At 39.3% G+C, this 26,016-nt stretch overlaps 1 protein-coding gene across 1 annotated transcript; it reads right to left on the bottom strand.

Annotated features, from left to right (window-relative positions):
* Positions 1-1,926: 1,926 nt before the first annotated feature.
* Positions 1,927-25,422, bottom strand: LOC117380764 (cGMP-inhibited 3',5'-cyclic phosphodiesterase 3A-like). Its single transcript, XM_055226240.1, has 16 exons — positions 25,323-25,422; positions 15,840-15,890; positions 10,514-10,762; positions 9,160-9,305; positions 8,008-8,120; positions 7,674-7,935; positions 7,524-7,597; positions 7,224-7,417; positions 7,000-7,137; positions 6,787-6,898; positions 6,501-6,608; positions 5,987-6,180; positions 5,598-5,801; positions 5,201-5,362; positions 3,513-3,780; positions 1,927-2,661 (listed from the first exon to the last, which is right to left on the bottom strand). Exons 2-16 carry the CDS (start codon positions 15,888-15,890, stop codon positions 2,366-2,368), a joined length of 2,571 nt encoding a protein of 856 aa, XP_055082215.1. The 5' UTR covers positions 25,323-25,422; the 3' UTR covers positions 1,927-2,365.
* Between the last annotated feature and the right edge of the window lie 594 nt (positions 25,423-26,016).

The raw sequence follows: 26,016 nt of genomic DNA, 5'->3' as shown, positions 1-26,016 counted from the left end.
TGTTTTAAATTGGAGCATCTTATACTCAGTGCTTCAGAACCAAAAACCTTGTATTCCCAAAGCCACATCCTCACGTCTCTAAAGTGCCTTTGTAGGAGTTGTCTCTGCAGCTACACTACATGCTACATATTACCTTCCAAAAAACTTACTTGTCTACACCAAGAACACTATAGTAACATGAAGATTTGCTACATCTTGCAGATTTATTAGTGGCTACAAGTCAAGGTAAGATGCTCCAATTAGATGTTGCCTCATCGCTTTCTGTTTTTCCTAGTCACAGCTTTAACTGTACGTGCTAATGCATCTCCCTGCAAGAACATCAAGAACATCAAGTACATAATCGGCCACTTACTGATCTGGCAAACGTTACCATGTATGACTCTTGGATGATCATGATTTATTACATAGGAACTCCTCTTGTATAAAAATGTCTACAGTTTATGTGAGCTCCATTTAAGAAAGTGCCTGCGAGTACCTAAGAGAGAGTAGAACTTTGTTAGCCTCCTAGCATAACTGCCATTTGTGTGGGTTCTCTAGACAATGTTAATGACACCTACAGTAAAAAAGTTAATGACACCTCCGGTCAGCAGGGTCTGGAGAATAGAATGAAACTCAAAAATTAATTTGGACAAAAAATGACTTCGGTAATTAAACTATGATGCCAGGGATTCAAATGTAGAGTTATAACCAGCGGTGGAAGAAATACTCAATTATGTTACTTAAGTAAAAGTACTGATACCAGAGCAAATAAACACACAAGAGAAGTATCACAAGAAAAAATCTACTTAAGTAAAACATTAAATTACCAATTTAAACATGTACTTAAAGAGTAACAAAGTATTTTGCACAGATTATGAGGTCTTATAAGGCTTCAAATGTAGTGAGAACAATTGATAGTTTTTATTTGTCTATTTTTTGTTTGCTCAAATTATGAATGTGTTAAACATAAACTCCCAGCTTTTTCAGCAGGTCTCAAACAATAATAAACAAAACTTTTACTTTTTAGACCAGGTAAAAAATATAGTGGAGTAGTACAGTACCGATACCTGCTCTCAAATGCAGCGAAGTAAAAGTAAAAAGTATCCACTCAAGTTTACTCAAGTAAATTATAGATATCTAAGATTTGTACTTAAGCGCAGTAATTTACTACTTTTACTTTGTTATGTTCCACCACTGCTTATAACTTGCCTTAAAAAGAAATTCACAGTCAAATTATGATTTTTCCCTTATGTTCTGTATCAAAACTCAAATCCCTGTCTAGCTAAACAAGAACAAGTACAAATTTAACTGTAATTTAAGCAAATTAAATGGACGTCAAGTATAAGAACTGACCGTCCTTTGGAAAGAGTTTATTTTCAAAACATTTCCTAATTGCATTTTTATGTTACTGCTGTAAATCCATTCTGTCCCAGACCACTATGGCTTACTGGATTACTATCTGCAAACTTGGCCTACATACCAGGCTATAAACTACCATACCATCTAAGGACCAACACAACAACAACAACAACCCTGCTCTTTAACAAAGCGATTTATAGTTACAAAATATACTAAAGTAAAAAGTGAATGTGGCATTGCTTGCATTTGGATAGCAGTGATAAAAGAATTATTTCTATACAGCTTTGTGTCATATTGTTATTAAAACCTTCAGTGGCAAGTGCATGTATAAAATTTCTCTTTCTCTCTCTTTCTCTCACTCTCTTTCTTTCTTTCTTTCTCTCTCTTTCTCTCATTCTTCCTGAGTTGAGCGCTGTATATTGCAAGTAAGTGTGCTGAACTCGGATAAAAAAAAAAAAAAAAAAAAAACAAGGAAAAGAAACACGTGTGGAAGGACAAACAATCTTTTGTATGTTTTTCCTTGAGTGAGAATAAAGCTCTTGGGGCTCTTGTCACGCTTCCCTTTCTTAGTAAAACGCTTTCAGTGGACTTGTAACTGTGACTGACAATTTTTTCTCGGGTCTCCAAGCTTTCATCCCATTGTGTAGGTTCGGTGGGTGAGGTGGTTGTAGTGGGAGGAAGGGGTGGGCGGCACGGTGGGACGTTATATTTCCCATATATATTAAAGAGTAAGTAAAATGATTGTGGGGTAGAGAACGCATCCACGCACATAAAAAATGTAATAAAAAGCACATTTTTTACAGCTAGCTCTACTTCTCTGACGCTTCATCTTTTGCACCTCTCGCATTTAAGGTTAATTAAATATGCAATGTCCCCGTCCTTAAACCCTGTTATTATTAGGCACATATTACCCAAAACATCTTCTACAGTGTTGTGTCAAAAGTGATGTGCTGGCTACCTTTATCAAGAGTTTACTTAGGAATAAAACTTTTTTTAGACAATGTTCCTGGTTGGGAGAGGTCAAAGGTCACTCTGGCTCCTCCTCCTTTTCCCCTGAAGTCCCTGATTGGAGCAGGATTTCTTTTTCCTGGTCCTGGTCGTGGAGGCAGTTGGTTTCATCTTCCTCCTCTTTACTGGCCTGTTCCTCCTCTTCCTCGCGGATGGCTGTGATGGCGTCGCTCGGGTTTCCCATGCAGTTCGAACTTTCGACTTGGACTTGCTCGGGCGATTCGGCTGCGATGACACGTTTCCACATCTCATGGTTCTCCAACAAATGCTGCGTGATCTGGCAAAACACTTTCCGTCGACTTTCCTGTTTGGTTTCTGTTTGGGCAGACAAATGTACACCTTAAAATGTACAAAATACTACTTTTATTTCATAAAATCATAAAAACATATCTGCAAACCAGCAGCTCCAATTTTTTCTTTTGCCTTTTAGCTGTCTTTTTCCTCCCATCGTATAGTCCACTGCTATTCATTATGCCTGTATCTGATCAAAGACGCTTGGAGTGAAAAGAGATGGAACAAGGTGCATATCACTGCAGGATTCGCACAGTGTAGGAATGATATGCTTTTATCCACAACTATAAACCACTGATTTCTCTCAAAGCATCTTGGTCCAAGGACACAGTGCATTATAACCAGGGCAGATACTGAGCATGGATCAACCTACTTTCCTATTCATGGGTTTCAGCCTCCTGTTTACAGGTGACATTTTGAGTACCACTCACCATTCAAAAGGTACAATATTTTGTTTAATTTAATTTGTGCATTTAACTAGTTAATTGCTATGGATACAGTGATATTTTTCATCATTCTGAAACCCATGGATTAGCGGGACATTAGATGTCAGGATTTTTACCAGGGTTTTGGAAGATGAGTTCTCATCAGTTCATCTGATAAATGAATTTATTCAAAAAACTGCATCAGACAGGCTGATAAATTAGGAATAAGTAAATTAAGTTCAATATGTGTGGACGAATCTAGAAAGGTTTGGATCATCCTAAAAATGAATCTTTTAAAGATTTTGTGTTAGTGATTGTTATTTTAACACTGTAATGTCATTTTAATGTTTTAATCCAGCAATAAATCATAACATAACATTACTGTCTTAAACTTGTGCTGCCTATAAATAAATAAGCTTTACACATAGGTAACTCTAGTAACAGACATACGGGAAGTGGCAGAAATTGTGGACACGTCATCTTCGGCTGTATCCTCCTCTTCCTCCTCCTCCTCTGTGTCTCTGTGTTCACTGGTGTCCTCTAGCTCTCCCTCTGCAGAGTCCACCCAGTGGCCGGGCATGAGGGCCGCAGAGTGGTACGACGAGCAGAGGGGGCCCACGATGTGAGTGATGAAGGACTCTTGCAGTTTGGCCAGCTGTGGAGCCGAGCGGTCCATGAATGGGCTGATGGGGAGGCCCAGGCTGGCCTCTTCATCACCCTGAGAATCACAACATTTATTTAGAGACAAATAAACAAAAAACAGAAGTGATCTACAACAGTATGTGGACCACTATGGAAATAAAGACATGTCATTCTTTTATATTTTGATAGTTAGTTAAAATCAATTATTACATTTAAAGGGAAATAGAAATTTAAAAAGACATGGTTCAGTTTTGACTTATTTTTCTGATTTGAGAGTGAGTTTAATTAAATAAATCCTGAAAATGTACAGAAGATCCTATCTAATCCTGTTCTATTTCTTTGCAGATTTTTTTATTTATTTTTTGTAAAGGGGATTAACTATTAAATTACAGAATTAAATGAAAATAAATAAAATCGACACATTGATTTTTTAAGTAAAAATCAATCCCACTGTTTTGCTCTACAGTGCATTCATTGTGACATGCTGCTGATTGTTTGCTGATGGCAGAGCTTTCATGATGATTATACTGTAGGTGGACACTGGGGTGAGGGCTCTCATCTCCATGGCAACGTGGCTCCAGTGCAAGCGACACTGTTGTGTAGATCTATAGGTAACAGCGGCAAAAGGAGCGTAATGCATGAGAATTACGCTCTGAATAATTAAGTGATACAAGCAGGGCTAACGTTAGCATGCAGCTGGTTGTACATGTGCGCATATGTGAGCTTGGAGGCTTTATCTAGTGATGTGATCTCCATCTGTGAATAAGCTATGTCCAAAAGATGACATATTTGGGTCATATTCTGCGAATAAAAAAACACACAAGCCCTTGATGTGCGTGCTGAAACGTCATTCATAATTCTCAAGAAAAATTGAAAGAAGGTTGCTGGTCGCTTAAATAGCTGGTTATGGGATATCAGAGGTGGTAAGTTCTCTAAAGAAAACACAGAGCTTCTGATACAAGGCAAAATGATAAGATTTGTGGCACAGTGTTCGCAAAAGTGACAGTTTATAATTGTCCAAGAAACAGTTTGTATCTGTTATGTTACGGTCTGAACTAACAAAAGCTTATCACCGCCTTACATAAAATAGATAGCACATAGTTGCCTTCCTCAATCTTATTTCATGCCTGTTAAATAACCCTGTGAGGGTCCAATTACGGACTCCAAAGTCTCCAATTTTGGCCTCTATACTTAAAACCTTCTGTTGCTAGCGAACTAATCATACTTCCCAGGCGAATCAGATTTTATCTTTATGTCTTGCCATGCACCGGAGTCAACTGACCAATCACAATCACAATCACAGTGGGCTGACAGCAGGATTTGTTGTCAAGCATCTGCAGTGGTTCATGAACAAATTCAGCAGTAGAGGCTATTATTGTCTATTTCAGTTCAAGAGGGCCTTTCACACAAACGTATCACAAAGGCATAATTGGCTGCTATATAATAAACCAAGGCCACATGTGAAAAAAATGACATAGTTTCAATTTATAGCATACTTGTTCATAGAATTCGTTGACAATGCCTTCCGTCCATTGCAAATGCAATTCCTTATTCTTAAGAGGGCCGTTGACATCTGCGATCTTTATGCACATCTGGCAAACCAACATTCTGTCATTCTCATTGGTCCAATCAATACTGGAAACTCCTTCATCCCCCACCTAAAACAGAGATATAAATATATAAAATGTAAATAATATTCAGAAATGTGCAGTGTTTGATAAAAGATTAGAATTTTAGGGAAGCGTTTTGTATAGTTTGACATGCAGATTTAAGTGACATTTGGACTCTGGAAAGTACTTAATTTTGATTTAGAAGAGGCCATGTCTAGTAAGAGGTCACTATATCTTTAACATTGTAGCAATCCAAAACTGTATGTTAATTTTCAGTGTTTACCTTTGCATTAAATTCTGCAAGGAAATCAAAGTGCTTTTTGAGGTCAGTGGCCAAAATGGCCTCAATGACGAGGAACCGGAAGCGTTTGAACTCCACATGTTCAAGGTTGGCCAGAAAGTTAAATTCAGGTTGAGACATGAAGAGGTTCCAGGCGGCAGCTGCATGGTGGTTTTCCAAAACTGAGCGGTCATTGTACAAAAGTGCCTGAAACAGGGACATAGGACATAATTGTTTATCACTACATAGTAATTCTGATTGTGGCCACATGAGTAGGTACATCTAGTAAACTGAAAATAGTTTTTCTCTGGCAGTACAGTGCATTTACACTTTCTTATATATATTTTTGAAACTGAACTTGGACAGTGATTTTACAGCTGTGTTGTGTTTACCTGCGGTGCACTGGTGGCTACTAGAAAGGCATTGGTTCTTCCTGGATGGTCATAGTCATGCATTGCGGCTGCAACATACAGAGCCATGAGCTCCAGGCCGGGGACAAGGCGAGCTAAGGAGCCGTACTCCTCCTCCAGGTCAGAGTTTAACTTTAGAAAACCTGTTGAACTGCGACAGATGCCATTCTCCGAATCTGGGAATGGAACACAATGTCATTATGTTCTTGTACAGTCCTTAGGACTTCCACTGTTCTACTAGACAAAAAACATGATTTCACCATCAGAAAGGAATAATTTACCTACAGCCACCAAACAAGCAAACTAGGCACTGAGTACTTTCACAGAGTTGAAATATGGCTAGTACGGACTTTTGTACTGTTTGCTTTTTGCAACATAATACAAATGTTTTGTGTTACATACTTCCTGTCTGTTGAAAATGTTTTATACTGTTATTTATCTCTTATACCAGATCTACACTTTATATAACTATAAAAATATTATTTCAGTTTAATACCTGAGTGAATGCCATTTTCTGTGAGTGGGGTGGGCAGGCCAGGCACAGGCTGCGTGGTGAGGTACCACACAGCATGCAGTACATCTGTGGCATGAATCCTGTTGTGATCTAACAGAGCCAGAACATGAGAAAAAGAGATTGTAGGGAAAGTTACAATGCATGTAAATAAATGTGAATGTGGGTTTATGTAAATGATTGAGCACGTTCCATTGATTATAAAATGATTGAACTATACAGCCTCCTTGTGGCAGTTAGAGGACATGACACAGAAAGAGCTAGTACTCACATGGAATGTCCCTGTAACCATTTTCTAGAGCGTGGAAATAGTTCATAAACTCTTGAACTGGAATCTTAAACATTTCAAACAGGCCTGTTTCCTCAAAGAGCTTATAAGAAACCTGAAAAAACACACACAAGTATACAATTTAAGAATTAACATGTAGAGATTTTTTGCTTTCACCTTATAGAACATATGTGTGGTACTAAAGTGGAATTTTACCTGGCTGAGAATGCAGCCAGTTTTCCCGTTAGTCTTTTCAACCAGACTGAAAATAGGAAAATTCCAGTTGTTGAGCTGACTCATCAAAGGCTCTAGTCCTGGCACAAGTGGACTCTCGTGGGCTGGGGTGACTTTGTCCTAATGGTATGGGGCACATGTTACTTAATTATACTTCATCCACCACACACTGAAGTAATGGTATACTCATGTTCAGTATGAAGTACCTCTGGGGACGGCAGTAGAGGATGTAGTACAATGCCCTCTGCTGGACATTGCCGGCAACTGTCTTTTCCTTCATGCTGCTTCTTGGGCTCTCCATCTTCTTCATTGGGTGCAAAATCGCTGCTGTCACTGTGGTTGGTCTCGTAGGTGCTGTCATAGGTGCTGTCATAGTCTGAAGATGCTACTATTCGCTCATCTGGGGAAAAAGGTACTTTATTATGTGATAGTGCTACATTTTTATTTTTATTTTTTTTTCACAATCAGTCACTGACAGAAAACTTTTTATGAATTTATATTTTTACCTGGATTAGGTATCCTGTCTACTTTGTCAACAGGCTCCACTCCATTGGTAATTCTGCTATACGGTCTGCCACAACTGAAAATGACAAAAATGTCATTTTAAAAAGCTTCCACGTGAAAAAAGAACTTAAACAAGTTTATTTTGAGTTTACTTTTGATAATGTACAAAGTGTAACCTGGTGCAGAGTGACGGGGGTCTCCAGTGAGGGGTTGTGGAGCTGGGTGCGCTCTGACTGTGGGTTAAGGCTCGGTGTTGGCTCCTGGGGGCCACAGGGGGGCGCTCTGTGGGGGGCCCCAAAGGCTCTGGAAGCTGCACTGAACATGTTTTAATGGTGGGGCTGGTGACCGGAGTGCCCTGGAGCGGAGGGGACGGGCAGGGGGTGCCCAGAGGTGAGGTGTTGGAAGAGGGGAAACCTGAAAGGCAATAACCTGGCATTAGAGTCATTGTAGTGGTACATGTGTTTCTGAAGGGTGTCTGGCACTCACCTGATTTTCCCAGTGGTTTGCTGTACAGATGGTTGGTGATGGAGGGAGCACAGGAGGCCGACATGGAACGGCTCTTGGAAATGGTCATCATAACAGAGTTGCTCCATGATTCACTGTTTTACATAAGACAGATATGTGCACCATTTCAGATGATGCTGTATACTGTGGAGAATTACACTGTCTATAATGATTGTATTTTAAAAAGATGTGTGGTGTGTGATTTCATATGGAAAGAGTTCCCTGACAAAATGGTTTTCATAATGGTCACATTAAGCAATGCATATAACAATATTTTAGATTTAGAGACATTCATATATATCATAGAGTATGCATATGTTGATGTCAGTGCATTATCATTAGCTAATGCTTGGTGTGTGTTACCTGTCTGTTGTGTGTTTTATGTCTGTGTTACCTGTCTGTTGTGTGTCTGTGTTACCTGTCTGTTGTGTGTTTGATGTGTGTTACCTGTCTGTTGTATCTTTGATGTGTGTGTTACCTGTCTGTTGTGTGTTTGATGTGTGTTACCTGTCTGTTGTATCTTTGATGTGTGTGTTACCTGTCTGTTGTGTGTTTGATGTGTGTGTTAGCTGTCTGCTATCTGTTTGATGTGTGCTATCTGTCTGTTGTGTGTTTGATGTGTGTTACATGTCTGTTGTGTGTTTGATGTGTGTCACCTGTCTCTTGTGTGTTTGATGTGTGTGTTACCTGTCTGTTGTGTGTTTGATGTGTGTGTTACCTGTCTGTTGTGTGTTTGATGTGTGTTACATGTCTGTTGTGTGTTTGATGTGTGTCACCTGTCTCTTGTGTGTTTGATGTGTGTGTTACCTGTCTGTTGTGTGTTTGATGTGTGTGTTACCTGTCTGCTGTGTGTTTGATGTGTGTCTTACCTGTCTGTTGTGTGTTGATGTGTGTTACTTGTCTGTTGTGTGTTTGATGTGTGTCTTACCCGTCTGTTGTGTGTTGATGTGTGTTACTTGTCTGTTGTGTGTTTGATGTGTGTCTTACCTGTCTGTTGTGTGTTGATGTGTGTTACTTGTCTGTTGTGTGTTTGATGTGTGTCTTACCCGTCTGTTGTGTGTTGATGTGTGTTACTTGTCTGTTGTGTGTTTGATGTGTGTCTTACCTGTCTGTTGTGTGTTTGATGTGTGTCACCTGTCTGTGTTGTGTTTGATGCTGGCTGAGCGCTCTCTCCTGACTGGGCCGGGCTCGATGGTGGGCAGTCCTGTGGCTGATGTGGTGGTGGTCCAGGTGGAGGAAATTCTCCGCAGTAAACCTGGAGGGAGGCTTCTTCTGAGACGCTGAGACAATGGAAAACAAAAAGACATTTAGAAATTTTCAGAACAAAAATGTTTAAATTAACTATAATGTTGTATTATGATTAATCTTAGTATAGGTTGGTACAAATTATTAAGAGAATTAAAATGTATTTTATTTATTTATTTATTTACCATTTTTTACAACAAATCATTCACATTTGCCTTTTCTTTCAGTTAATACTGTTATGACAATATTTTCATGGTAAAAGCAGAAAGCACAGGGATACAGCATCGGAGCACATTTCAGAAAATACAGACACATAATAATTGTTGTTTTGTTTTCTGCTGGGCAAGTCAGTAAAATTTTAAATCAATATGATGTAAACCCGTGCACTAATAAAATTAATAATAATTTTGGATAAGCTGATTTGTACTTACTGGAAATTAAAGTAGTCCTACTTCAAGATAGTTTTTTATTCTTAATTTGACATTTGATATGTTTATTCTATATGCTGCTGTCTTGTATTTATGCGCATGTTATTGTTTGTCGGGCTATATATTCCACATGCACATCTGATTAGCATGAGTAAAAGTGAGCTAGTGTTTCATCATGGAGTGACGATTTGAGTGCATTCAGCCATGGTTAAAGGTGCTAGTCCCTTCTCGGCTCGGCGATCTTGCATTGCATCACACGCTTTATTTAGTTCCTGGCTTTTTGCCCAAAGTGCCTGCATACATTGTGAAGCATGCTCTTGTAAAACATTAAGAAGTCCTGTGGATTCACAAGTGTAGGTTTTGTATAAGAACCTATGTGCTTACAGCTGTCAAATGCTGTGGAATATTTATTGAACATAAAGGTAAAGAACAGTTTAACATGGCTATTCCTTCTCTTATTTGCAAACAAAGAAATGTAGCTTGGAATTTCTATTACATGTATTGATGGCATTTTGGGTTACAAATATAACACATGCTTGTTTCACAAGCATTAAAACAACACCACTAAAATATTATTAAAATTGTCTTGCTATTTTTAGTTAGTTTGTAGTAGTGAACTAATACAACATACAGTAAGTTTATTCAAATTCATGTGTGGAGAGAACACGTGTGAACATATGTGTCTGAAACACACCAAAGACAATTTTCTGTCTCCTTGAATTTCAGTTAATTTTGACACTAACAATGTACCAGTACCCAGTGTGAGAAACACTACAGATCAAGAGAATAGAAGAAGTCAGTTGTAAATGATATACCTTTGGAATGGCAAGTCTTTCGATCTTCTCTGGCCCCTCCTCTGAGTCAGAGCAGGCGTGTGATTGGTCGGCAGGGAGGCGGGGTCGGTGCAGGGGCTGCAGGTTGATCTGTGTGCTCAGGAGGTTACTCACTGCCTTCAAAGAGCTGAAGGTGTTGGGGGGCAGAGAGGGGTCAGCCAGGAGGTCTGAAATCAAGCCATGAGCCTCCCCCATCACCGCGATGTCCACCACCACACTGGTGCCAGATGACTGTGGGACACATACAGACACACACAGGACATTAGTACTGGCTTTTGGGGTGTAAGGAGGTCTGGGACAATGATGTTTTTCCCATGTGTGTTTGATTTGGACTATCACAAGTTAAATGCTTATGAGTTACACCTCTAGAGAAGCTGTAGAAGCAAGAAGTGTTACAACAATGACATCAGGAATATAAAACATGTGTGAGGCCAAAATGAACTGCACTCTACAATGTATTTACCAGTACTTGCAGTCTAATACTGTGTACTCAACCAAACATCAGGCGCTATTATGCAGAGGCATTCTGCTATTGTTAACTTTTAACAACTGCAGCCAGTACAAGGTATAGCTTTGAATCTTCAGACCAGTAATATTATAAACAAACAGTACAATCTCCCTAGACCCCAGACTTCTGTATGATCTTCCCGTGGTGTGTTACTCACCATGACATGTTTGGAACAATAACAAGAATACATGAGCATATGGTGAGGTCAGCTCTGCACTTTTCATGCATCCTTGTTGTCTATTCAGCTGTGCCAACACACAAACTCAATGATCTGACATGATGGCCCACTATAAGCCCGCGCTCGCCCATCTGTCCCACCCCTGAGGCTGCAGCATGCACTTACTCACTGGCAACAACCTCTGCCTTTGCCATGTCCTATCTACAGGCAACTTGATGCCTCCTGTTTTGAAAACTCTTTCTCTAGCTTCAGTGGTTTCACCCCAACAAAAAGCATATAATTTATAAAAACAGAGACGAGACAGGTTATTGAAATCCACCTAGTAATCTCTTGTTGTTTTCTTTCTCGAAACTCCAATGGCGGAGATGACAGGTACATAAAGTTTAACGACAGCAGATAAAGTGATAAATGATTCTCCTAATTCCCAGCTTTAAACAGATCGCATTAGCTCTTCAAACATGTCTGAGCTCAGGGCCGGGAGGTGATAAGTGAATGTGTTGAGCCCATACACATTTAGTTTCCCGTAAAAGTGTGTTTGTGTGTTGGGGTGTGTTTGTGTGTGTTTGTGGGTGTGTGTGGGTGTGTGTGTGTCTGTGTGCGTGCGTGCGGGTGTGTGTGTGTGTGTGTGTGCGCGCGCGCGCGGGTGTGTGTGTGTGTGTGTGTGTGTGTGTGTGAGAGAAAAGGGTGTGAGCACGTGTCACCTCAACCTGAACAAAACCCATTAGAGCACTCCAGAGCTTTATGACATCCTGCTATTGTGACATTCAACCATTACCTGGCAGTAATGGACTCTGTTCAGCTCATGTCAGCCACAGATAGACACCCATCCACAATGTGTTGCCTTATTTCTTTAAACTATGTGTATACTTGTCATAAAACACAACTCTTGCTGTATCTGTAGTTTAGATCTCTACAAACATCTTCTGAAATATATGGGATTATTGTATCAGTTTATTGGTTCATATTTCTGATTAGTCTCAAATGTTAATGCTCCTGGATGTGTTTAAGATCTGCACTCAGAACAGAATCTCACTTTTTAAAACATAAATTTTGGTTAGTAAGTCTTTACAAAATGAAGCTTTAGGAAATACATTAAAGTTTTCCAGGTCCTAAAATAAGGAGAAGGAGGAAAGATAGTTAAAATATCAGATGGGCAGTTTGTGATGAATACATTTAAAATCCATTTACAGTGCAAAAATGCAGAAATTGTGCTATGCCAACCCCTGAAGGCAAAAGTAAATAAAAATATAGAAATAACAACCACTCAATGTAGCATATATCTTCACCACCTACATTTTTATAAAGCATCACTAGATTTAGCATGACTTGTTTGTGACATGCATGATTTGATCTGATGTAATGCTAAAGAGCACATTTGTACAGGGACCATGGAGAAGGTTATTGATCCCTCGCAGCGCAGAGGCCCACAAGAGACAGCAGGGGGAGTATGGTCAATGAGCAAATCATCTGTGGACACACTCACATGTGCAGTGCAGGAACATAGCGGCACGCACTGTGGAGCTATACCTCCTGGGACCACAGCTTTCATCGTAATGCACAAAGTGATGGCTCTTTATCCAAAGTAAAGCACTGTATATGGTACAGACAATGTCAAAGAAAGATCATGCATTATGATGAGAGGTAAGTTTGCATCATGCTGCCACCAAACAGAAATATACGCAACATGTATTATTAGCTGTAATGTGAAATAGGAAGGGAGGGCAGAGACATGGCCAGAAGTAATAATAACCACACATGAGCAACACCTTTAACCACTACACCATTATTACTCCATTCTATTTATTCTGTTTTAGTGGTCATTTAGGAGAACCAGTTGCACTTTGATTTGGCAGGTTTTCATGCCAGATGCTCATCAATTCACAGCCTGTCTAATACTTTGACTGGAGTAGACAATGTGTTGATAACACATACACATACACATACACATACACCCCCACATACACATACACATACACACACACACCCACACACGTGCACACACACACCCCCACACACATGCACACACACCCACACACATACCCACACATACACACACACGCGCACACAAAGATTTTCTATTGTTTTCAAAAGCTTATTTTGAAAGCAACACATTCTGAAGACTGTTCACATTTCTTACAGTGTGACCACACACTGACACTAACATTTTTATTGTTGCAGCATTCACTTCCTCCTAGCCTTCACTCTCCCCAAGCACCCAGCTCGGTCTCGGGGGAGCCTGTCCAGAGTTATGTAGAGACTAGGGAGATCAGGCATAAAGGCAGATGGTGAGGGTAGAGAGACACAGACACAAAAAGCAAACAAGAGAGAGAGAGAGAGAGAGAGAGATGGACAGAGCAGTGAGAGCAGGGGGCTGCTGAGTCCACAGGCAGGCCATCTCCACTCAAGTGAAAAAGAACAGTTCAGTGGAGCTGGCCAGCTGAGCTCCGCTACAGTGGAAGCTAACAACTGTAAATACACTACATTCATGTCAATAGAGCCGAAACAAGTCAAATACACAGCAGCACGCCACATGAAAGTTTATTTCAAGGATTCAAACAGGATATCTTGGCCTTCCTGGACATCACCACAGCAAATCATGCTGCATGTACCATTGTGCAAAAAAGATGAATAACTCAGGATGCCATTCAAATCATTGTATTTATCCAGACATGGAACTGACACAAACTGCACTGTAAACTATCAAGATCAGTTTTCAAATGACATAAGCTTAGGGGCCACAACTTTGATGCTGGAATCAGATCTGACAAATTATTATTCATGCTTGCACAACCAAGATAATAAAAATGTTTTTGAAAACATCTTTTGCAACCAGTATGAGCAGAACATATCAATCAATTTCTTGTTCTAAACACAAATACTTTTTTGTATAGAATCATGCTAATAGAAATCCATCTTGCTCATGTTTAACTGACCCAAAAACTCCAGCCTAATTTAGACAAGGCTCCGAGTTGTCCTATTTAAAGACTGCTCATCATTGCAGATTAAACACTACAGCTTGCAGGGGAACATCACAAAACAGTCCAGGTGCAAGTTAGTTTACACACAACAGCTAAGCAAATACTCCACCTGCATTGGGCGATGCAAACTGTCCGGATTGCGTCCCATTGTACTTGCGGAGTGCCTTCTCTGCATTCTTTTGCTTAATACCAAATCCAGAAATATTGATTGCAGTTTGAAAATGTTTCTTCTTGTTTGCTAGAGTGTTATTCCAAAGCGGACTTAGGACTGTGATCTCAATTTCTCAGCCTCTATCCTTCTATATCTTGTCCGTGCTGTGCTTTCTCTCTCACTCCCTATCTTCCCTCTATTCTCTCAACCGCCCCTCGCATTTGCATCTGCCAATTGCAAATGTTCACTTGTGCTTCAGGGCTGAGGGAACAACCTGAATCTATCGCTAGTATTGTGTTGCTAAGATACATCGGGGACAAAGATCAAAGTGAGGCCAAGTATCATACTGTAGTATGCAGTAGTAGTGGTTTCTGTTGTACTATGCCCACAACTTGACTCTAGAGTTTCCGGTGATACCAGGTGATGTGTGATGACCAGTGGCATATCGAGGCTATTATCAGGCTGCAGCAGGAAACTGGGACGGTATCGATCCAGTCAGTTAACCAAAGCCATAAGCAAAGAGGATAGATGTAACAATTAAGGTTATGCAGGGCCTTTTCTCATGTGGCACATATGTGGATCACACAGAATGCATTATAGGTGACTTTCAATTTAAAGCAGATCTATTATGCAAAATCAACTTTTTGTTTTGTCACCATTTACTCACCCAAAGTTGTATTTGGAGTGATTTGTGCATGTTTGAGCAATCTTTAATCAGTTATTTTCAAGACGACATATTGCCGATCAATCCCCTCTTTAACTACTACCGGTATACGCCCACTGTGACGTACTTACTTCATTCTCCAATTTTATTTTCTTAATTGATGATATGTGCAGGATTCGGCAGAGCAGCATAGTCAAAAAAATGATGATATGATAGCATGTGCAGTTAACCACAGGAGGAGCCGACTCTTTACGGCAATGTTTGATCCCACTGGGCACTGCAGTTTTCTAATGCAGAAGTCAGCAGCCTTGTTTCTTTTATTAAGTTGTTTAAGATGAATATTATGATTTAAAATGTCCAAATTATATCGGGTGTCATAGATTCTAACTATATATCAGATACAAGCACAATAAGTCTTCTTTACAAAACAACAAACAAATAGGTGATGTCACAAGGCCAAGTGTTGGTCAGATCTGTGGAGAGGCTATCCCACTCACAGCAGGAATAAATGTTTTCCAATTACTTTTCTAGCATTAAAATACTGATAATAATAAAAAAAAAAAAATAAGATGAATAATTATAATGTCATACTGTGGAGCATTCCAGGCAAAGCAAATATATGTTCATGGAGACAAGGAGGTGGTGGATGGTATGCTTTGTAACCCATAGCAACCATAAGTTGTCTGTTCATTTGTTTATTTTTACCAAATGAACAGACCACATGAAAATACCATAATGTAACACTGCACATTTGGGTCATGTGAAAAGTTAACTAATTACTTATATATTGGAAAAAAACAACAAAAACATGTAAAGGTAGTTCACTGACCTGAGATCTGCCCAGCGCTCTCTTGTAGTCCCACTCCGGCTGGCCCATCATCTGTAGACACAAGCACACAGAAGCAGACTGTCAGACATGCTGCTGACACTACACAGCTGATCCTACCCGCACTTATCTCCTCCTTCACCTCCTTTTCCTCATCCCTCTCTCCTTTCCCTCCATCATCTCATCTAAAAATAAGAAGAGAGCAGACGCAGCAGATAAGGAACAGCAGAGGAGCACGTCACACTTACAGCTGCAGGCCTGAACCACATACGAGCATCCCCACCCCCCCTTTACCCCCCCTTCTGTGCTCTAACTCCACAAACATGAGCCTTGTTCCATATCTTCATCTCAGGATAGCAAGAAGGGCTGAACGATTTGGGAAATACGTCTAACAGCATTGTTTTTTTCGTTTTGTACAGATCTAAACTACAGGGTTTGCACTTTATATGCAGAAAAAGACAGGATATGTTATTGTTTTTACTTTGAAAATTGTGGCTTTTGTGTAGCTAATTGCATTTATTCAACGTGCATTTTTGATTAATCTTGTAGCTTTAATATCAAGAACAGCAACCTTAGACAAAATAGGGAATATGAATGTATATGTATGTTGAGGGAACAATATAGGAAGAAAGATTTGTGGGCAGGAACAGCATAAAAACTAAAACAAAGAGGGGAATGAAAAATGAGGTACCAGGTGGTGTGAATAACGTAGGGACATGAAGATGTGATTGAGGTGTATTCCTGCTAACCTTAACCCTAACCCTAACTCTACTCCTTAAAGATAACCTCCCTTCATGGGTAGGTAGGCTAGGTAGGATACGTAGGCTCATTAGGTTCAAAAATTGGTCTTTAAATATACTCAGGACAGAACAAATTTGGCCTTTTTCATCATTTTGCTAAAATATTCCGATGACAAAATGTGATAAGCAATACTTGATATACACATTTTACATACTAATAAGTTCAATTAAAGCAAAGCTAAATGTACAGAAAGGTTCTGTGATTATGGGCCAATATTTACCAAAACTTGGGCATGACAAAGATACTGTGGATTATTTTTGAGTTTTAGGGAAGAATTCTGCCCAAGAAAATCTCTGTTAGGGTAATTTTAGGATGTGTTCAAACTTGTACATATACTAGATCAAAATTGAGACTAAAATGAAATGAAATCTGGAATAGACCAGGACTAAACCGCTGAAGTAAATACAGACAATAAACAATAATATTGAAACCAAACCATGAAGCAGAATTATTCACAAAAGCCACCTAGCTATAATGAGCCATAAAAGTTCATAATTGAACCCTCTACAGCTCAAATCTCATCGGAGTACAGAAAAATAATCAAAAATATCCCAGTAGAACAAAGAAAAAGTACTGTGATAAAAATTGACCCCAAAAAATGATTGTTCCTCCTGTCATTCAATGATCAGTGGATATATACCGGTATAGTGATTATTGTGACAGGCCTAATTACAATAGCTCTGACATATATTGTGCAGTCATATTGAATGAAAAAAGTGTCCATAATTGTCCCGTGCCCTGTGTGTTGTTGCTGCAGAGCTGTGCTGACCTGTCACTGTGTGTCAGGGGATGTCATAAATAAGACGAGCTGACAGAGCGACTGTCATGGCCTGGGTTGACTGTGAGTTGATTGACAGATGAGATAATCTGCCTAATACAGCACATTCATGGTTTACTGATATACAAGGGGGGTACAGGGCAGGGCGATATGACAAAAACATGCATCACAATGTATTTACCTTTTGATTGATTTTATTTTTGTTTTTCTTTCTCCTAAGCCTGAACTCTGCTCCGAAACACATGATTTTACTCACAGATAGTAAAGCTCTTGTTTAAAAAGACCAAATCATACCACTGACAATTAGAAATCACTGAATTTCAAATGTGATTAATTGCTATTCAAATGTGATTAATTGCACAGCTCATCTAAAAATGAACACAATGATTACAAGCTATATTGTTTTGTGTCTGGTTTTAAAGTAGAATGCAACACTTTCAATATCAGGAAGTAATTCTCCAATGAGAGCTTTTATAGCCAACCACACACTCATTCATTATGCCAGGGTTTTATATGGTCTGTGTGCTCTGTTGTCCATTACGACTCAAATAGACTCCTCCTGAGGAACTATAACAGCACTTCAGAGAGACGTAATGTTTGACAGCTACATCATTCAGCTCTAAAAATGATTCTGATCAAACAGTGTACTGCTGAGCAACCAGCGGGGGGAGCCCTTTTTGTTTACATGAACTCGCCAGTCTCAAGGGCCCATGATGTGCAAAGCAGGAACAAGTAAACCTTTGCCCTCGTCCTTGTAATACATTGTGTTCACTTAATCATCTCAATTGTGTTAAACATGCAAATAAAAGAGAGGGAAGAGTAACAAACAGAGAGGAGCAAATATCATCATTTCAACACTGTACTGAACAACCATAGCCACACTGAACTAAGCTTCTGACCAGCAATCTGTCTGCAATAAATAAACAAAGCCCAGTTAACAGCCTGCAAAGGCCCAATTACTTAAGCAATATATATAATATCCTTAGAAAACAACTCAAAAACCTCGTTTCTTAGTCTAATTGTGATAGAAATAGTTTCATAGTAAGTCATCTGAGCAAAGTTTTTGAAATTGAGACATTTCAAAAGTAATTTTGAAGTCAAGTCATTTTCAATCTGAAGGTGGATTTACTAGCTTCTCAGAAGAAAATGACTTACGGATGATAGTCAAAACATCTCAGTTTCAAGAACAAGATCCAGATGACTACCTGGCCTATACTATGCTATTTTCCCAAACATACCTGGACTTCTTTTTTGTTTCATTCACACGTTTATAGCAAAAGACAAAGTTAAATCTGTCAACTGGACAAATCGTTGTAGGAGTGAAGATGTTTTGTTGCTCATCCAAGCCACTTCTTCAGTTCTGGTCCGAATGCTGGTGGCCACTGCCTTATATCTATCTGAGGGGAGGGGCCAACCACACTGAAACTGTAAACATCTATTGTCTCCAGTTTCAGATGAGATTTCCCTATTCAGCCCTTAACGACCCTGCTATTGTTCTGAGTCTGAGGATGGCGTTATAAATGGGGGAGAGGTTATGTCTCAGGCCCCATTCCTGTTTAAGGAAGGATTCTCGTTCTTAACAAAAACAGCTTCTTTAACTCCCCTCTCAAATCATTTCTTATCTCTGGCTAAGATTTGAACTTCACTATCTTCAAAGGAGTGGTTAGTGGCTTTGAGATGGAGATGTACGGTGGACTGGGGTCCAGAGTTTAGTTTCTCCATTATAATGCTCACTGCACTCTGCACTTACATTGGAGAAATTAAACAGCTACTCCATAAGAGGATGTACCAACACCGGCGTGAGAGTTTATCATCATACATACTGGATCCATATTTGGATCCAAATCTCAGCATTTACATTTGGCAGAACTTAGCCTGTAGCTTGCGATTACCATTCACACAAACACAGGCAATGTTGTGTCCCCCAAACAGTTGAGTTCCATGAAGCTAGCGGACATAATGTTTTGTATACAAGCTGCATTCAGTGTGACCCTCAGAATCACCATTTAGCCACTCCACAGAGCCAGGCTGCCAGATGGATTTGGCAGAGTGGCCTGTGCTGAGTGTGAGGGGTAGGAGAGCGGGCCGATGACTCACCCGTATGCAGGCATCATCCTCATCATCCTCATCAGGCACAACCATGTTAACACAGCACCCAAGCTAATCTCACAAAGCTGCTTTAAAAGGACTATACATTGTTTTTGTATTATGTATAACCAGAGACTGTATATATAACTCAACATAGTTAACCTGCTAGCCACCATATTCCAAATAGGAAAGATCATGGGCACACTTCTGGCTCCAATTCACTTTACATTGAAAAATTGTCACTCCTCGATCTGTAACTGCTGCAGTGAGCCTTGTTATTTCGGTCTTAAAATGTATGTATTAACCCGCTCTACATGATCCTGGTATTTTTATTTTGCTATTGTGTGCATAAACTCTTTATAGTAGCAGATTGTCATGTACATGTTTACTGTACATACAGAGAAGTTGGTGGGGAAGTTGGTGGGGATAGGGGGTAGGACATTTCTCAGCCCTCAAGCCTCAAATTAACATTACTCAAACATACCTGAAACAATCAAAATGCTGCTTTGAGTACGTTTATGATGAGGGAATGTTCTTATAACATATATTTTAAAGCGGCTGCAACTCAGCAGAAAATACGTGATAGCTCAGTGTTTTTGATGGCATAACCTGCAGACTGCTTGAAAAATGTGATCAACACTGTGAGGCAGAACTCAAGATGAAGGATGAAAGATGTTTATATTACGAGACAAAAAAAGGTGGTGTCATTTTTTCTGTTACTTTATCAGGAAGGGCGTCCACTTTAGTGAAAAACCTATGCCAAATGAATGAGCACGTCAACCATGAAGGTGGGTTAACATAGAATATTTGTAATAAAATAATAAGGAAATAAGGAATAATAAAACGTGCAAAACCAAAACACCGGTGTACTTTCCTTCAGATAAACATCCACACAAGTTCAGTGTTCCTATCATTATGAGACTATATAAGGTTCCTGACATCACAGCATTCCCAGCAGTCACACAAAGATGACTTGTTTATAGTAGCTATAAATAAGTGAAAATAGGCTGGAGAGCTGAGAAGAAGACAGCTTGCAAAGGATCCTCAGCTGCACTGTACGGACGGAACGACCATATCTAAACTGGAGAAAGATTAGAGTTTTCATAATTAGGATGATGCTGAATTATGAACATGAGATAATCAGAAAGCTAAAATCTGTATCACAAAATATGCAGCTGTCATGGTTGGTTTGGACAGAAATCGTCAAACGACTTTTTTTCCCCCTATTTTGTATTTGAATTAAAATATGAATAATAATCACACACTCACACCACACTCACTTACATATTACACATTCAAACAATTCTTTCCTAGTAGAGATAGACCTGATATTTGGACTTTTTACAACATCGGCTCCAGCATAGGCCGAAACTTTGTTTTGGTCGATTTGCTGCCTAGAACATACACACAAATCTTGATTTTAACCCTTTATTACAAAGATACAACTGCACTAAATGTGATACACTGCTCTCTTAAAGGTTTGTGGTAAAAAAAAAAAGCTGTGGGTCAGTTTATAGTAAATTTAAATTACATAATTTGAGGAAAATAACCAAATTCTGCCCTATATATTGGCCCAAAACATATCAGCAGAGCTTAGCAGCCATCGGCTACTCTGTATTCTAAACAAACTGTATTGGCATGGGCCATGAAAAAACACATATCGGCTAATCTCTATTTCCTAGTTCTAGATCTGTCATCACCTGTCTCACATTTGAACAAGCCTAAGTGGAGTGCTGTTAGCCAGGTTAGCTCCTGATGCCACCTTGTCATATCTCTTATTATCTGTGAGTGGGACATGCGTCATAGCCACAAACTCTCCAACACTGACACAGCATCAGGGGCTACAGAGCTCTCATGGGAACTGCGGTATACACGTTCAGACACTAAGTTTCCACTTAAGCTTCATGAATAATCACTGACATTTTTTTTCTTCTCTTGCAAAATAATATGTCAAGATATGTCTTCATTTACACGCATACTGCTTTTGGGGTGGAAATGTAGAACGCAGAAGCCTTTCAAGGTACATTGGCGGCTAACAAGCTGTGTTCATTTGACATAACCCTCTAAACAGCACATAGTTAAATATTGAGGTGGAGAGCGGGTACTACCTGCTACTTCCTATCAACTTGGGGTATTAGGCAGAGTAGACCTTCGGAAATGGTCAGGTAGCGTCACCTTTCATATGTCTTTGAGCAGTACAAGGAAGATGTAACATGAAGAAATAGAAAAATGTCAAATATTACATATAAAGTTGTTCCTCAGTTTCAAAAGTATTCATTGATAATACTGAATGCGTATTTAGATTTAATGATGATTACATCCTGACATTAAGCTCTAGCCCCAACAAATAGGCAGGTTATTTATAGATCTCAGGCATCTGGCCATGAGCAAACCACACAGGAAATAACTATTTATCATTGTTTATCTACACTTCAGTTTTGGGCTCCATTCCCACTAGTACTACCTTGTGAAAATATTCACTCCTTAAAAAATCCAGATCGTTTGATCAAGGTACATGTTCTTGCTATAGTGCATTTAATAAGAGGGTGCACTGTAAACATTGATGGTCCTAGAAAGAAAACAACAACATGAAGACAGAAGCCGTGTAAGGAACAGTTCTGGGTATAGTCTTGTCTCCAGGCAATAGACCGCACCAAAACAGCTCAATCTAATAAGGGTTTATTCACAGAAAGGCAGTGAATAGGACTGGACACATGAGCTCAATGGGAGAGAGGCGCCAGAATACTGAACTGAAGTAGTCTTAGTAAATTTTACACTAGTCCAAACAGTGCCAGATTAGCATGTTTCTGCGGCATAACTTATTGGTTATGTTTACAAATATATACAGTACAAATTTATGCCCAAGGCAAGCTCCTGTGTGCAGAAGTAAAAACCAAGCACTCCCTCCTTCTCCACTGCTCAGAGAAAACACGCAGCCATTTTTAGAATGAATCCAATTTTTACATAATTCTCAAACATGATGTGGAATAAGCTCCAAGCACCTGGCAAAGGACGCCCTTTAAGACACTTGACATGGCACAGACATATTAAAAATATTTATATTTATATGTATTCTTTGTAACATCGTTTCTACACATTCCCCACAACTGATACAAACTCAATATCGACCTTCTGTTTAATTATGGGAGATTCAGTAGTACCTTTGGGCTTTTGGCAAAAACACCCTAAAAATGTGGTATTATAGGTTGCATTTACTCAACATCACTCACTACGTTTACGTGCAAGAATACTGAATTGTTTGGAGTATCTACAACTAACAGTGCTGAGAGGTATTCACATGGTCGGGGACTTTGATATGAACTGACAAAATTAGGGATGTTAATTTTTTAGATAGTCTTTTGTAAATATTCAAAAATGTGCTCAAATTATAATTACATCTCACCTTGCACATCAAAAACACTTGACAGTGTAGTGGGCAGTAGTACATGGTCTTGTATTTAAAACCACTTTTATTATCATCATGAGACAATCATTTTGTCTTCTTGCATATTTTTTATCAAATGCAATAACCTGTTGTCTATCTTTAGACAACATCTAGTAAACTGAAGAAGGTGAAGGTGGATAAAATAATGAATGAAATGCAAGTGCATTTCATCACTGATAAACAATCACTCTTATGTTCCATCATCCACTGGCCACAAAGACAGGCTCAAACTAGTTAATTCCAAACAGTTATTATGAACCCAATAAAAAGGGCATCAGAATTCAAGTCAAGAAACATACACAAGGCACACAGGGACTTTTCTTATGTAACAGTGAGTGATGGCAGCTAAGGACACAATGTGAGCGCCTTTGGCATTTGTCCTCTGAAAGTTGGACAGGGAGGGAATGGGGTGAAGTGCATGAGAACGCACCAAGACAGGCAGACAAAAACAGCCTGGCTGGACTAAGCTAAAGACACCAACAGAAAACCAACTCAGACTCAGGAAACTACAGGAAAGAAGTGGGACAGTGTCTGAAAATTATGTCACATGGAAATGCTAAATGTAAATGTTGGACTATATAGTTATAGACAACACGTGCACTGTATGAAATGAATGAATGAATGGCAGTTCTAATCAAATGAAATATAATACAATAGTGCATGACAAGGAATATTTGAACTATGAATGTCTATAAGATGAAAAAAAATATATATATAAAAAAACTAAATTTTGACCCAAAAAATGTGCTAAACTCATAAAGGTTTGGCGTTGCAAAGTTCTAACCTTTACATCAAATGAGTGATAAATTAGGTTTGAGAGAAAGAATGGATTTCCTGTTTCCTGCTGCTGGTCAAGTGTAGACAATAGTGCTAATAGTGCTTTTAGGAGCCCATTTAAAACTCAAATGTAATGCAATGTATGTATGTCCTCTCCAATTTCATGTAAGTAGGTATAAAATAACAGAGAAGCTCTTGCTAGTAGTCGACACTATCACGCTACAGTAATCAGCACACTAAAATGTGAACCAACTTAAAGGGACAGTACGTAGTCTGTGCTCTTACTCTCTTAAGAAGGGTATTATAATCACAAATAAACCTGAGTAGCCAGTGCCTTTACCTCCAAACACGATACATACAAGTTTTTCTCATTCTCAGTTTATGGACTAACCTGGTTCACTCCAGATTGATATGTGTAACACACAAGGCGAGGCATCATAACAAATATTTGAATCTGATCGGATGAAGCGTCGTAACAGCGGCACAAGCAGAAAAATATTAGACCCGGTTGAGAGAAAAGCACAGACTCTTCCCCGTTCACAAACACACAAAGCACATACTAAATAGTCTGTGACATGTTTGTTTTGGTTTGTTTAAGAGCTGTGCCTTAATGCTGCTCTGTGATTGGTCTGCCAACCAACAGTTAGGCCCTATCACACCTGCGGGAGCATGCCAAAATGGATCTTCATTGTGAACTCACAAATATCACGAGAATTAATCTGGTTGTGCAGGGTTATATATGGACAGACCTTGCCTAATGTGAAAGCTCAGAAACTCCAGAACTTATGCAGAGGCTGCCCTAACACTAATTAATGATGCAAGTGCTGGGGTTTAGATATTGAGAATTCAAATCAGATCATTCGGATCCAGTTGTTTTTGGATTAAACCAATGGAGCTACATCATGTTTATAAAATTTTAAATCATATATACTGTCCCTTTAAAAGATGTCTGTGTAATCCCTTGGTCATCCAGGTCTGATCCATAGTAAAAGTCAAAAGTAAAATCTGTTAACTGGACAAAAAAGTTGTAGGTGTGAAGACGTTTTGCTGCTCATCCAAGACGCTTCTTCAGTTCTGGTCAGACTGCTGGTGGACACTGCCTTATATCTGTCTGAAGGGAGGAGCTAACTACACTGAAACTGGAAACAGCTATTTTACAGTTTCTGTATGTAGGTTAGGTCTATTGAGCTACACTAAGTGTGCACTGTGCGTGAGACACAATTAGCATATTCATATAACTCTTAATGGATGCTTACATACCTATGGCATCCTGGCTAATCCTATTGTTCCTCTTTATCCTCTTTGTTTCCTATGTTTGCTTTGGGTCTGAGGTTGGAGTTATAGATGGGGGAAAGATGATGTATAAGGCCCACATTCCTTTTCAAGGAAGGATTGTCTTTCCAAACAAAAATTGCCTCTTTAACTCCCCTCTCAAACCTTGTTTGTCCAGTTGACAGATTTTACTTTTGGCTTTTACTATGTCCCTTTAAAACACACTGCAGCATGGCTGTGACATCATATGTGTATATGTGTCTGTATGCCTATAGTCACTGTGGATGTGTGTGTCATAAAGGATAATGGAAGGGAAAAACACTACCAGATGTATGTGATGCAATTACAGGCCTGATGATGTGATTGGGTAATCGTCGGGCGGTTGAAGACGTCCAAGACAAACAGGCTGACTGCAGACTGTTGACTGAGTGTAAACCACGAGGAACAGCATGCACTCACACCTGGACAAGAGCATGTGACTCAATGCTCTTCACTCCAAAAGCTGAAAGAACCACGCAGTGGACATCAGCTTTCTATATACAGTACAGATAAGTTCAGATTTGAAGTTGCCATCTGCGTGTGCAACTTCATATGTTTACTCCTGTGACCGCAAAAGTTTAAATGCTCCCATTGTTGGCAACTTGGTGGCACTCAACAGACTACACTACAAATAAGTCAATGTACAAGTGTCCATCATCAGCCGATTTTTATAGAAATTCAAATGATCTTTTTGGGGTAATTTTAATTAACATCTCAAGTTATTGCTTAATGGGCAATACTAAACTATTCATTTTATTCTGCTAAGGACTTTGAAGACAATAGTTAATTATAATTTGTCACATATTTTTTTTGAATTAATATTTGGAGACATGGATCCAAAATTACTATTGCGACAGAGGGGCAGTTTAGAGTCACCAATTCACCAAACATATCTTCAGTTACCAAATGATGCATACAACCACTTCAAAACATACCAAAGCAAACACAGCAATTACTAAAACCATAAATGACAGATACGC

This window comes from Periophthalmus magnuspinnatus, chromosome 13 (assembly GCF_009829125.3).
Source record: "Periophthalmus magnuspinnatus isolate fPerMag1 chromosome 13, fPerMag1.2.pri, whole genome shotgun sequence".
In the NCBI taxonomy this organism is placed as follows: domain Eukaryota; kingdom Metazoa; phylum Chordata; class Actinopteri; order Gobiiformes; family Gobiidae; genus Periophthalmus; species Periophthalmus magnuspinnatus.
This window is presented reverse-complemented; position numbering and strand designations above follow the sequence as displayed.